This window comes from Panthera uncia, assembly GCF_023721935.1.
Source record: "Panthera uncia isolate 11264 chromosome A3 unlocalized genomic scaffold, Puncia_PCG_1.0 HiC_scaffold_11, whole genome shotgun sequence".
NCBI lineage: Eukaryota > Metazoa > Chordata > Mammalia > Carnivora > Felidae > Panthera > Panthera uncia.
The window spans coordinates 29,021,212-29,035,839 of NW_026057578.1; the positions used below are offsets into that span (position 1 = coordinate 29,021,212).

The window sequence follows — 14,628 nt, forward strand, 5'->3', positions numbered from 1 at the left end:
CTTGAGCAAAAGTTGCCTTCAGAGCTGCGGGGTGGTGTGGTGCTATGAAAAGGGGACTTAACAAGAGTTGGGAGACCTGCATTTTAGTTCTGATCTTGCCATTAACTAGTTCTGAGACCTTGACGGGGTCACTCAGCTTCACGGAGTTTCACGTTTCACACCTGTCCGCTGGGAATAACAGGAATAACAGTAACAGCCCTGCCTACCTCCATGGGGTTCCTGGGAAGAGATCCTGTCTCCGTAGTTCACACTTCCGTGGGTTCACTCTCATCTTCCCATTGTCGTTGACCACCACAGCTGCCCTGGCCCCCAAGCCTCACCTCCCCTCCCCTGGCACTCCCCTACCCCAGGTTATCAGGGCCAACACACAAGATCTCCTCACTCCACAGGTGGGCGACATGACCAACAGGAAGCCACAGCGCCTCATCACTCAGTTCCACTTTACCAGCTGGCCAGACTTTGGGGTGCCTTTCACCCCGATCGGCATGCTCAAGTTCCTCAAGAAGGTGAAAGCCTGTAACCCTCAGTATGCAGGGGCCATCGTGGTCCACTGCAGGTCAGTGTGGCTGACCCTTGGCTCCCCATATACCATATTCTCCCACGGTTAGAGCAGGGGAAAGCACGGGGGCCCTGGCTGAGGAGAGGGGGCTCGCACAGAGCAGATCAGCTGTTAGGGTCCTGGGACAGCAGCCAGAGAGACTCCTCAAGTTTTGGTGCTGGGTATAGAGCGTTTGAGGAAAGAGGGAAGGGTAGTCCTCCAAGATTGGGGATGGGCAGACCACTGCTATGAAGCCAGAAAGCTAGATTGAGTGCTGCTTTGTGTACTTGGAGCCTTCTGACCTTTCTAAGTGTCGAGGTTCCCTGGTCCTAATAAGTAAAGGTACAGAGTCCGGGGTGCAGTGGGATTGTTGGCTCCATGAGAGTTCCAGCTAGTCATCATTCAGAATTAGAATTTAGTGGCCTGAAGAAAGAGCCCTGGCCTATGCTGCCCCCTCCCTGTATGTTCCCACAAGGCATGCTGTCCGTCCCAGTAACACCCCTGCTCTCTGGCTACAGTGCGGGTGTAGGGCGTACAGGTACCTTTGTTGTCATTGATGCCATGCTGGACATGATGCATACAGAGCGGAAAGTGGACGTGTATGGCTTCGTGAGCCGGATCCGGGCACAGCGCTGCCAGATGGTGCAAACAGATGTGAGTGATTTGTGGGTAAGGTGGGGTGGGGGGGGGGGGGCACATTCCAAGACCAAACATCTGCTAGCCTCATGGATTACTCAGCTCCTAGGTTATTGTAAATGATCAGAGACACGGAGCATAGAGGAAGTTGTGCCTACGGGAATTGGGAACACAGGTGTCATTTGCACTAGACTCCTAAGGATAAGGAACAGGTCCTAAGAGAAGCATGCAGGCAGCTGAGAGAACCAGTGCCCACAGAGTTGTGACACAGCTTGGCCATGTCCAGGAGCAGCAGTAGCCATGTCCACAGAGCAGCAATCCGCTCTGTAGTTGGGGCATGGGGTTCAAAGCGCACAGCACTGGAAGGGAGCCTGGCAGAGGTTTTGTGTGTCACCAGATTTTGACAACCCCTTCAGACTATTAAATGTGTGTTGTCAGAATGAGCAGGAATTGGATCTGTCCTTCTCTCCAGGCTTCCAGTCTAGGAGGCTGCCAGAGTAGGACCCTCCCTCCTAAGTGAAGCACCCCCAGAGGGACTCATGCATTTCAGGTCCTGCCCCGGGACAAGAGTGAATGATTTTATTCCTGCTAGGGTCAAAGGAGAAGTGGACTGGAGTGAACTGGAGGTGGGAGGGTGTGATCTATGTTGTGTATAACTGAGAACTCGGGCATCGTGGCATTTCAGATGCAGTATGTCTTCATATACCAAGCCCTTCTGGAGCATTATCTGTACGGAGATACAGAACTAGAGGTGACCTCTCTAGAAACACATCTGCAGAAAATTTACAACAAAATCCCAGGGACCAGCAACAATGGATTAGAGGAGGAGTTTAAGGTGAGTTGGAGCTGAACTCCTTCATTCAGACTGGAGGATTCACGTGCTCTGGGGAATCCCCTTGTGAGGTATGTGGGTGGTTAAGGGGTTATGTGGGTTTCTGGTCCTTTACTCATACCCTAGTCACTTTCAACCCATCCTGTATGTTAAAATCACTTGGTGGTATTAGGAGGAAAGAAAAAACAGGCAATATTTTTTTTAAGTCCCCAAGTCTGCCCCCCCACCCCCACACACAGGTGATTATAATGCATAAGAACAGCAAACCTTTCCTGTAAGGACCAGAGAGTAGATCTTTTAGGCATTGCAAGCCATGTGGTCTCTGTTGCAACTACTTAAAACCGTTGCTGTAACATAAAAGAAGCTACATATAGATGCTATGTAAACAAATGAGCATGGCTGTGTTTCCATAAAAGTTTATTTATAGGCAGCAGATCAAACTTGGCCCATGGAGCATAGATTGCTGACCTCTGCTGTGTGCCATTGGACAATGGTTCTTAGCACACCTAAGGAATATGTCACACCCTTGTCAATACAAGTGTTCCCAGAAGAAGAGATTTCTGGGTTGCAGTGGGAAAGACCACATCCCTTAAAGCAGTTCTCAAACTATAATGGCACACACAGATTACCACGGGATCCTGTTAAGGTGCAGGTTCTGATTCAGCAGGGGGAAATAGAGTTAGGGCCTAAGATTTTTCATTTCTAACACAGTGAGACTGATGCTGGTTTCTGGGCTACACTTTGAGTAGTATGGATCTAGAAGGAGCCTCAGAATCAGGAGAAGGGAACATTTGCATTTGAATAAAGTTTTCTAAAGAGTCCAGTCTTCCTCTGGCAGAGCAGCGGGGAGAGAGGAAAGGCAGGCACACTCCTTCCTATGAAGCTAGGATCCTTGCTCCAGGATCATAAAGTTCCAGCCCCAGGGAATCCCAGAAGGGTCCACAGGAGCCCTCAAGGCAGTGTTTCCCAAACACTTGTTCTTGGCTTCTTCACTGAGCTTATGACAGAAGGAACTGGGTTCCAGCAAGAAAATGTGGAAATGGATGTCAGGGCTCTAGTGAGGAGCAGTAGACGCCAGAGTAGCCTAGAGATGCAGGTCCAGTGAAGGCATCATCTTGCCAAGTTATGGGGCGCAGTAATGTTTCCCCTCTCCTTCCCAATTCAGAAATTAACATCAATCAAAATCCAGAATGACAAGATGCGGACTGGAAACCTTCCAGCCAACATGAAGAAGAACCGGGTTTTACAGATCATTCCATGTAAGAGCCCTCTCCCCATCCCAAAGCCTTAGTGTCCCATTCCCTCCTTCCCCTTCACCCCTTCCACTTCTCAGGTACTAATTAATGATCACCTTGGAGACAAGAATTAGGGCACTGCCTCTTGTCGCTCTCAGTTCTTCAGTGGCTTCTGGAAATGAAAAAGCATGAAGGCCAAAGGGTTTCTCCCTCCTGCGCTGGGAACAGGCATGTTATTGCCCAGCTGGGATGGGTGGGAAGGAGAGATTGAAAGAGAGCCTGGAGGTGATGTTGGGGAGCCACAGCTGCTGTCCTTCCTGCAGATGAATTCAACAGGGTGATCATTCCAGTTAAGAGGGGTGAGGAGAACACCGACTACGTGAATGCATCCTTCATTGATGTAAGTGGTGGCTGTGTCCCCAGAGCTCCCCACCCTCCATGGAGACTCAGCTGGGCCTCGCAGTGCCACCCTCCCAGTGCTTGGGAGGGTTGTCTTTGAGTCAGTCAACAAATACAGAACTCATACCAACCTGTACACTAGGTCTTCCAGGCCCCAGAGAGCAGAAGGTGGGGAGGAAACAGAGGGCACACACCAGAGTGATAGCTAGAGGGAAAGTTCATAGCACACACCAAAGGCTAAAAGCCTCTGGTCCTTCCCATATCTGTTCTCTTCATCCCAGCTCCAAACCCCCATCCCTCACCCTCCTAAAAAGAGACTAGCGTGTCACACAGGGTTTGGCCAAAGGGGAGCTCTGCCTGGGATGAGTTTGCCTCCAAGCAGCCCCATCCCATCCTAGTGGCCTGTCTTCTTTGCTCTCCCCTCCCTGATTAAACCACCTTACTCCTACCATTGACCTGGCCTGCATAGGGCTACCGACAGAAGGACTCCTACATCGCCAGCCAGGGCCCTCTTCTCCACACCATTGAGGACTTCTGGCGGATGATCTGGGAGTGGAAATCCTGCTCTATCGTGATGCTAACAGAACTGGAGGAGAGAGGCCAGGTGAGCTCAAAGAGGTCCTGGGCTGTGGGAGAAAGAGACCACAGGAAAAGGGGTGGAGGGGAGCTAAGAAGATATGTTTGGCATAAACTGCCCAAAGAGCCATATCCAAGCAGCTGATATGTGGGCAGTCTGGAGCTTCTCTCAGGACTGGAAGGGCAGTGTGATCTGAGTCCCCAGACAGTTCCCACCCTTTTACTTCTGTCCTGAATACAGTTCGCCCCGAGCCTAGCGTTGTGCACACCTCCTCCTCCCACCACCAGGCAGGGACAGAGCTGGTGAAATGAGGGATGCAGAGCCAGACCGAGGCTCTGATTTGGAGTTCCTGAGTGTCCCTAAGAAGAGGGTGCCTTCCAGGCCAGAAAAAAATGAACCAAAGGACTGTGGGAAGATGAGTTGCCTCACAGTAAAGGAAACAGTGGAACTTGAGAAATAACAGCAACAACAGAAGGATATTTATAAGTTAATGTTCAGTTAACAAGGAAATCTTTTAAATTTTTTTTTCTTTAACATTTATTTATTATTGAGAGACAGAGAGATACAGAGCGTGAGCAGGGGAGGGGTAGAGAGAGGGGGAGACACAGAATCTGAAGCAGGCTCCAGGCTCTGAGCTGTCAGCACAGAGCCCGATGCGGGGCTCAAACTCAAGAACCGTGAGATCATGACCTGAGCTGAAGTCGGTCGCTTAACCAACTGAGCCACCCAGGGGCCCCAACAAGGAAATCTTTTAAAGAAAAATGTCCTCTAGTCATTTAAAAGGTAGAATTGCTTGGGAACTCTGAATATAAGGGACCATAGAAGCCCCCTTAGGTCAGCTCCATTCATTGTAGGAGCTCTCTTAACACTGTTCCTGAGTCACCGTGCAGCCTCTACTGAGCACTTTGAATCTCAGAGATCGCTCTTTCTCTGCGCACCCCCACCCCACCTCTGCTGGGTGGCCCAGTGTGTGTTCACACAGTGTTTCTGATCTTAAAAACTCTCTCTGCTGTGGTTAGAGTGCAGTAAATGGTTGCTTCGTTATGCCTGACGCGTGACTTAACAGGCATCAGAATTGAGAGAAGCCAGCAAGGGCCTGGTGATAAAGATCTTTCTGAGCCACAGTGAAGAGTTTAGACTTTATAGGGCAGTTTAAGAGCCCTTGACAATGTCAGATTTGTGGGGGTTTTTTGAAGTCCTTCTGGCTGAGTGAGGACAGATCAGAAACGAGCACACCAAAGGCAGAGAGGAAGTCGTGGCAGTACTGCTGGTGGCCTAGACTCAGGGATGGTGACAAGGGGTCTGTCCCAAAAGATAGTGAAGAGATGCATGGACTGGGCAGGGTGAAGAATTAAGGATGACACCCACTTACGACTCACTGAATTTGCAACCAATTGAAAATAAAAATTACTAAATACATCCTACATTAGTTGTTACCAGCTACATCTTCCCCGTTCTGTACTTGTACAGTTTGTTTATTTTAATCTTGATACAGTTTTATACATATTTGCACACCCAGCTGTTCTGTGCGCCAAGAATTTTTTCAGGCTTAATCATTTAGCACATTGGCTATTCTTTCCAGGTTTCCATCACGTCTCTAATCAACAGACATACTTCATGGGTCTTCATCTATCATTAATGACAATACTGATGAAGTGGAGTTTTGGGGCACAGTTCCTGGCTCTGCAGTTGTGCAGTGAGCTGCTGTGTTATCAGGAACTAGGTGTGTGTCTCCTGGCCCTCTGTGACAAGCTAGGATGGAAGGTGCACGTAAACCACAGACCTGCACGAGGTTATCCCCACGCCCCCTGCCTCCAGATCTATGATGGACAGGCCCACACTGCAGGCAGAAGAGCCGGGATGGCAAGCACAATATCCTGTCTCCATCCACTGCCCTGGAAGGAAATGTGGCCCAGTGAATACCTCACTGAATACATAGGGATTTAGTCAGTTGATTGAGGCCCGTTCCCCTTTACCTACCACTCGGCCTTATGCCTCTGTCTTTGCAGGGCCAGGGAGACAGGTAGCAGCTCTTGCCCTCAGAAGCTTCTGAAATGAATCAGAACAGGATATTAATAACATTCTTTACAAGGCCTCACTGCCCCCCTAAGACCTAATTCCGCTTCCTGTTCCATCTCCCGTTTGTCTTGTCAAGTGTAGCCTCCAGGGAGGCAAACACAGTAAGCCTAACTGATACATTTATACAACATGACACCACCACTGCCCACGCCTGGTTTTAAATTCCCAAGGAAAAAGTCTTAATTCCAAAATGTAAATTTTATATACATTAAAATCTCAAAAGAATTAGAACTTAAAATCCAGAGTCCTCTTCTCCCTGTTTTCTTTTTCTTTCTATCCTAACCGGAGGGGTCCACCAAGATGCTTGTGAGGCCTGGGTGCCCTCAACAGCTGTAAGTTGGACCGTTCGTCCGAGTGGGCAGAGCAGTTCCAGCAGTTTCTGCATGAGGACAGCCCAACCTAAGGTTGTGTGCCCCTTACCCAGTGTCGGCAGAATGAGATTGCATTAGGCACCTGCCATAAAGTGTGTGTCCCCATAACCGTTGTCAGCCTCGGACCATGCTAGAGACTAGTTGCTGTCCAGGAGGAGGAAGTTAAAAGACAGCAGGAGAAAAGACACAGAAGCTTCTGCTGTAGCTTCTCTAGGCTATCTTTTCCAGAATCCATAACCCGAAAACATAAATCTGAGATTAAAGCCCTGTTCCCAAGTATTCTGCTGCTGGACTTGAGCACATCTATTCCCAATCTCCCATCCTCTGCTACTGATGATTTTAACACCTGCCTTATTGCCCGTTAGTGGCCCCTATGCCTGATGCCTGCCTCTGCTCTTGAAGGCGTAAGTATCCACGTGGGCAAGCCACTTATTCTTGGTCTTTCCACCTCTCGGCTCCCTCAGCCACCCCGTCAAATCACAGCCTTGTCCCTGCCAATATCTGCGCTGCCTTTGAGATCTCAACCCTGGGTCCCGCCCTGCTTACCATCTGCTGATCGCCAACCTCACTACTTCCCTCCTCTTACTCCAGTTAAGTTTTTCTCTCCACCAAATCTCTAGAGCTGTGACCAGGGCCCGGGGGCATAAGAGCACCTGGCTCCACGTCTCTGACACAGACAGTTTCACCACTCACCACTGACAAAATCCACAGACCGAGAGACACGAGTGGAGGTGAAACAAGAAAGGAATTTATTTCAGTGAGGCCGACACTGGGACGATAGCAGACTAACGTCTCAAAGACTATCTCCAAGTGCTGAAAATATTTCTAGGTTCATGTAAGGAAGCTGTGGGACAAAGTTCAGTGGGTACGTGCAGATGGGCAAAAAGGTCAGGTTGATCATGGTCAGACATGCGGGGTCTTGCTGAAGTCATGGCAGTCATTATTGCCTCAGGGATAATTTCAGTTCCCATCCCTGGATGCTTTGCTTGCCGGATCTTTTGCCTGCGTTAAGAGAGAAGCTGGAAAGAAAATTAATCAGAAAGTACAGACTGAGGTCAAAATGGAAGTGGTTAAAATCCTCTTCCAGAGCCACCGACTCCTCCACTTTTCAGCCTGGGACTCCCCACTCATGTTCTCACCTTCCTCCCTACTCTCTCTAGAGTTTTTGTGATTTGTCATTATTATAATCCTTCCCTTGCTAACATCTGTTATTCCCCCCAGTCTCTTACTTTCATGGCACCTTATCTCTCAGCCTGGCTCATTTTTCTCTAAGAAATCAGACAAGAGCAGGTTCATCTTCCCTCCTGCAAGCACCCAGCCTCCTCAGATCTGTAGGCATTCTCTCTCCTTCTCTCCTGTTGCAGCGGGAGAGGGTCCCTGCCCCTCTCTGTCCACCTGTCCACTGTGCCGGGCACCCCCCCCCCCCCCCCCCCCCCCCCCCCCTGTGCCCGGCCCCCCCCCCCCCCCGCCTTCTCAAGTGTGTTGCTGCAGCGCTCTCCGACCCAATTACACCAACCAGCCTTCGCGCTGTTGCACTTCCTGTCTTTACAAGATGAAAATCTCTCTCCTGTCCCACAGTTCCTTCCCTCTGCCCCCCGTCTCTCTGTACCCCTTCCTTCCCAGCACAACTCCTTTGAGGAGTTGGCTTCCTCCCTTCTACTTCTGTCCTCATCCTGTTCCTTCTCGGTCAGGATCACTGGTGACTGCCTTCTTGCCCTTCCAAAGGCCTTTCTTCTCTCTTGTCTCTCTGGTCCTTTTATTGCAGCATCTGAACACTCAACGCCTCCCGCCTCCTCAAAACACTTTCTTCCTTTGAATTCTATAATATCACCTCCTCACTGGCCTGGCAGTTCCTTTCATTTTCTTTGTGACCACCTCCTCCTCTGCATGACCTTTTAATCATTGAGGTGTCCTCGACTCAGGCCTTCACCCTCTGTAGTTTGTCTTAACACACTATCTTTTGAGGACTTCATCTAGTCCTGTGGCTTGAGATGCTGTCTATACGCCAGAGTTCCCCAAATCTGTGTCTCTAACCCAGCCCCCTCTTCCCACTTGTGTATCCACGTACCCGCCCGATATCTTCACATGGCTCTCCTTTGAGGATCTCGAACTCCACCTGGCCCAGATGAAACTTGATTTCCTCCTTCCTCCATACTAGTCCACCCCAGTCTTGCCATCTCAGTAGGTGGTGCCGCCTTCCACCCGGTTGTTCAGGGAGAAGTCTAGGAGTTCCCTTCATCGCTCCCCTTTCCTCACTCCTCACACCGGTGAGGTCTGACCTGTGCTGACCATATCCGCTTCTCTCTAGTGTAACTACTGACCCGTCCTAGAAACCACCGTCCCCTCACCTGCACCACTGAAGTAGCCTGGCAGCCCGTCTACCTGCTTCCATTCCACCCACTTTTAGTCACCTCACATGGCAGCCGGAGATCATTTTGAAAACATAAACCTAACTGTGGCCACTGCTTAAAGTCCATTTGGGGCTTCCTGAGATCTTGAGGGGAAATTTACCTACGCATACAAAATTTAGGAATCTTTCATACTGATATCCAGTCCCAAGACTTGAATTACATTGTTCTTCCTCACAGTTTCCCTTGCTCATTTTAAATACAGTTTCCATTTTCCCTCGTTCCCTTCTGCCCTCTAGCTGCTGAGTGGAGCATGGCTTCTGAGATGGGTCACAGCCAATCCCTGCGAGGGGGGGTCCCACCTTTGCCCTTGCTTTGTGTTCTGCACAGGCCTGGTCTCCAGCTCACATCTCCCTCGTCGGCAGGATCCCAAGGCCTTTGTAGCCCTGGGCATCCGTAGGTACGGCTGCTGGCCCCTGTTCTGGATTCCTCAGGTCCCCATTCTGCCTGCTTAAAGAAGGGGGTTCCTCTCCTTTGGCCCAGAGAAAAGTCACCCCAGGAGATTTCTAAACTGGAGCTGTTCTTGTGTACTCCAGAGCCTTCTCCCTCAAAACTTCGTTCCCTAACTCTGTATCCCTGGAGGCCTCCTTCCAGTTTGTTCCTTTTCTTCTCCGTGGTGCCTCACCACTAAGGTCTCAAATACCTGAAAGCCATCAACTGTGGGTCCGTACTATTTCTTTTTCTAGTCATACTGTGATTCTAGCTCATACACTTCATTTCTCTCAAGCCCATTTGGATCTTAGCACTGATAATGGTTTTAAAGTTCCAGTCTTCACTCGTAGCTGGTAAGCTGTGTAAAGGCAGTGTTGGGAGGGAACTATGGCAGCAAAACTCATTCCACTCACTAATGCCCTAAAAACCAACATAATCTCTTGTTTAAGAGCCTTAATTAGAATTTTTTTAAGCTGTTCTTCTTGAGAAGAGGTCCCAGGGCCCCAACCCCCAAGGCATCCCCAGGGCCCCCAGTGGGCACATTGTGGAAAAGCACTAGTCTATGACTTTGCTGTGATCCACCACTTTAATAATTCTGTGTTTTAGAATGAGCTCAACATCATTTATAAAGTGGGTAATGAATGATTACACATACGAAAAGCAAGAAGAGTCACTAAAATGGACTTGAATGATTAGTTTATTTGGACTGAGACTATTGGTGATTTTTATTTTTCTACTTCTCATAATTTTCCCAGTGAATGTAAAATACATTTGTGGTTGAGGATTTTAAAATTGCCAGTAGTGAAGTATCCGAGATCTTCACCGAAATGCTCTGAAGAAATGGAGAGTATAACTATATTGTTTTATTTATGTATTTATAGCCTGACTCATTCTGCAAGCATTGAACAAATTCATTTACCAGATACTGAGAGCCTACCACATGCAGGCAGTGTGCAAGGTGCCGGGGAGACAAAGATGAAAAGTGGCAGTCGCTGCCCACAAGGAACTGTGGAGGAAATTGAGCCAGATGCCAGCAAGACAGGCCATAAACCATCTCCTGCTCACTAGCAAGGACAGCAGTGCGGGTGCCATTGCAGGATCAAAAGATAAAGAAGAGGGGCTCCTGGGTGCCTCAGTCAGTTGAGCCGACTGGTTGAGGTCATGGTCCAAGGGTTGTAGGATCAAGCCCCGTGTCAGGCTTCGTGCTGAGCATGGAGCCTGCTTACGATTCTCCCTCTCTCTCCCCCAGTCTGTCTCTTTCTCTCAAAAAAGAACAAAAACAAGATAAAGAGGGAAGGGATGATGGGGTGCCAGTGTGGCTCGGTTGAGTATCTGACTTCCACTCAGGTCATGATCTCATGAATGAGCCCGCGTTGGGCTCTGTGCTGACAGCTCAGAGCCTGGAGCCTGCTTCCGATTCTGTGTCTCCCTCTCTCTCTCTATCTTCCCCTGCTCACTCTCTGTCTCTCTCTCTTTAAAATAAATACACATTAAAAAAAAAAAAAGAGGAAGGGGATGAAGGGTGCTGTGGCCTGTGCTGTGTGAAGCACCATGGCTGGGTGGGAATGTCACTGGGGTCAGTTTCTCTGGCTTAGCAGTCTGACATATGTAAACATCTGTAAGATGTGGAAACACCCCAAGGGAACAAGGGATGGGGAGGCATTGGAGCAAAGACATTTCTCTCCACCCTGCCATTGAGTGTTGGATGCAGCTGAGGTGATGGTCAGAGCTCTTCAGAGATACTGTAATATATTGCAAATTAGACTGTAAGTAACACCGAAACGTTAAGGGATTATGTCCAGTAAGGGAATTAAGTTTTTAAATTTACATTTGACTCGTGAACAACATGGGGGTTGTTGTTGTTCAACCCCTAGCACCCTGTTCCCACTTGGTGCAGTCAGAAATCTGTAGGGGCACCTGGGTGGCTCAGTCAGTTAAGCATCTGACTTCCGCTCAGGTCATGATCTCACGGTCTGTGGGTTCGAGCCCCGCATTGGGCTCTGTGCTGACAGCTCAGAGCCTGGAGCCTGCTTCGGATTCTGTGTCTCCCTCTCTCTCTGCCCCTCCTCTGCTCGCTTGCTCTCTCTCAAAAATAAACATTTAAAATAAAAAATCTGTGTATATCCCAGGGATGGAAGCTATAGCATATGGAATATAGTCAGTGGTATCGTAATAGCTACCATGGTAGCTATGCTTGGGTGAGCACAGTATAATGTATAGATGTGCCAAATTGCTGTGTTATATACCTGAAATTAACACTGTGTGTCAACTGTACTTCAATTAAAAAAAGAAAAATCTGCCAGGGCGTCTGGGTGGTTCAGTCGATTAAGCGTCTGACTCTTGGCTTTGGCTCGGGTCACGATCTCACAGTTCATGAGTTTGGGCCCCACATCAGACTCTGCACTGACAGCACAGAACCTGCCTGGGATTCTCTCTCTCCCTCTCTCTCTGCCCCTCCTCTGCTCTGTCTCTCAAAATAAATAAACTTAAAATTTTTTTGAGAAAAAAAAATCTGCCTATAACGTTTGACTCATCAAAAATGTAATGAATAGGGGCTCCTGGTGACTCAGTCGGTTAAGTGTCCCAACTTCAGCTCAGGTTATGATCTCACAGTCCGTGAGTTTGAGTCCCGCGTCAGGCTTTGTGCTGACAGCTCAGAGCCTGGAGCCTGCTTCGGATTCTGTGTCTCCCTCTCCCTCTGCCCCTCCCCTGCTCATGCTCTCTCTCTCTCTGTCTCAAAAATAAAATAAAAACATTAAAAAAATTCCCTCTGCCTCTCCCTTTGCCCTCAAAAAAAAAGTAAAAAAACAAAACAAAAAAATGTAATGAATAGCCTACTGCTGACCTGAAGACTTATCGGTAACATAAACCATTAGCACATGTTTTGTATGTTTTACATATTCTATACTGTATTCTCATAATAAACTAGAGAGAAAAGAAAATGGCATTAAGGAAATTGTAAGGAAGAGAAAATACATTTGCACTGTACTGTATTTATCCAGAAGAATCTGTATATGAATGAGCCCATGCAGCTCAAACCCGTGTTGTTCAAGGGTCAGCTATAGATGTCCTAGTGAGGATCAGAAGTTAATTGGAATGATATTAAGTAATGTAATGGCACTGAGGTTTTGGTACCTTGGAGATGAAGTGTGTCCAGTAAGAGCTGGCTAAGAAGGGACCAGGCAGCTCAGAAGGCAGCCCTGCCTCTGCCACACATCATATCCCAAGGGCCTCACCTCTCCCATTTGTCTCTCCAGGAGAAATGTGCCCAGTACTGGCCCTCGGATGGAGTAGTGTCCTATGGAGACATCACAGTAGAGCTGAAGAAGGAGGAGGAATGTGAGAGCTACACCGTCCGAGACCTCCTAGTTACCAACACCAGGGTAAGGTGGCCGGTGGGTGCTCCTCCTCCCATGGGGAGAGCCACGGTGCCCTGCATCTCTGATCCCCCTTCTTCCAAAGGAGAACAAGAGCCGGCAGATCCGGCAGTTCCACTTCCATGGCTGGCCCGAAGTGGGCATCCCCAGCGACGGAAAGGGCATGATCAGCATCATCGCAGCCGTGCAGAAGCAGCAGCAGCAGTCAGGGAACCACCCCATCACTGTGCACTGCAGGTACCACTCTCCCCAGCCCTCTGAGGGGCAGAGAAAGTGACGAGAGGCAGGCAGGGGAGGCGACCGTGAGCATCCCGGTGAGCATGTGGCAGTCAAGTTTGACGACCAGCACAGGGCCAGATGATAAGAGCGTCTTGGTGTTTGAACTTCGAGTTAAGTGCTAGGGAATCGGTGACATTAAGATATTGGGCAGGGGGAGCATTTGAGAGCGTGATGGGATACAGGAGAGCAACAGGGGAGACTGACAGTGGAGAGACCAGTTGGACAATGTGGGGGTGAGGGTCTGGCCTCCTTAAGAAACACAGGAAAAGAGGGGCACCTGGGTGGCTCAGTCAGTTAAGCATCTGACTTCAGCTCAGGTCATGATCTCATGGTCTGTAAGTTCGAGCCCCATGTCAGGCTCTGTGCTGACAACTCAGAGCCTGGAGCCTGCTTCAGGTTCTGTGTCTCCCTCTCTCTCTTCCCCTCCCCTGCTCATGCTCTGTCTCTCTCTGTCTCAAAAATAAATAAAAACATTTAAAAAATGTTTTTAATAAAAAAAAAGGAAACACAGGAAAAGAGAAAAGGGCAACTATTTTCAAACAGTTTGAAGAAAAATGAACAAAACTAAAAACATAGTTGTGAAAGAGAAGAGGAGTCCAGGGTGTAGGATACATCCCAAGTGTGAAACGGGGTTACTGATAGTAGTTGGTGTCACTGACAGAAGATGGTAAGGGGACTCATTTGAGACGGGGGTGGTGAAGGTGAATTGTTTGGGGCATGTTTGATTGCATTTTATTAAAAAAAAATCTACCATGAGTTTGTATTGCTTTTATAGTTAGGAAGAAAAAAAAAAACTCTTAGAAGGAAAACTAGAGTATAAATCCCTGCCAATTAGTTTTAAAGATAGAAAAATGAGCAAAGGAACTCCTAGGAATGTATCCAGTGAATGTGCTTCAGGAAGGTTGTAAATTATCTAAACATTAATAGGGGACTGATTCCATAAGCTCTGATGCATCTCATGCTACAGAGCTGCAAAGATTAATGAGTCTGCTTATATACTGGGTATGGGTTAATCCTCTAGACTTACTGTTTTGTGAGCAAGGCAAATGAGAGATAGGGAAAGAACGTAGGTTTCTGTTGGGGGGCACCTGGCTGATTCCGTGGGTAGAGCATGAGACTCTTGACCTCAGGGTCCTGAGTTCGAGCACTACGTGGGTGTAGAGATCACTTAAAAATATCTTAAGGAAGGGGACACCTAGGCAGCTCAGGCAGATAAGCATAGCTCAGGTCATGATCTCGAGATCATGAAAACGAGCCCTGAGTCCCTTGGGATTCTCTCTGTCCCTGTCTCTCTGCCCCTCCCCCGTTCACATTCTCTCTCTCTCTTTGCCCCTCCTGCCCTTGCATTTTCATGTGCACACTCTCTCTCAAAATAAACTTTAAAAAAAAAGTAAAAATAAAGGGGCGCCTGGGTGGCTGAGTTGGTTAAGGATCCAACTATTAAGTTTGTCTCAGGTCATGATCT

General features: G+C 48.5%; 1 protein-coding gene across 7 annotated transcripts in view; it reads left to right on the forward strand.

Moving 5' to 3' along the window:
• Positions 1-14,628, forward strand: part of PTPRA (protein tyrosine phosphatase receptor type A) — a 159,059-nt gene that overhangs the window by 138,942 nt on the left and 5,489 nt on the right. For all 7 annotated transcript variants that reach the window (XM_049650052.1, XM_049650046.1, XM_049650048.1 and 4 more), the window contains 8 exons: positions 390-556; positions 1,057-1,192; positions 1,860-2,009; positions 3,172-3,265; positions 3,565-3,641; positions 4,110-4,244; positions 12,765-12,890; positions 12,970-13,121. In XM_049650052.1, coding sequence (XP_049506009.1) covers positions 390-556; positions 1,057-1,192; positions 1,860-2,009; positions 3,172-3,265; positions 3,565-3,641; positions 4,110-4,244; positions 12,765-12,890; positions 12,970-13,121 — 1,037 coding nt within the window. The remainder of the gene's footprint in view (positions 1-389; positions 557-1,056; positions 1,193-1,859; positions 2,010-3,171; positions 3,266-3,564; positions 3,642-4,109; positions 4,245-12,764; positions 12,891-12,969; positions 13,122-14,628) is intronic.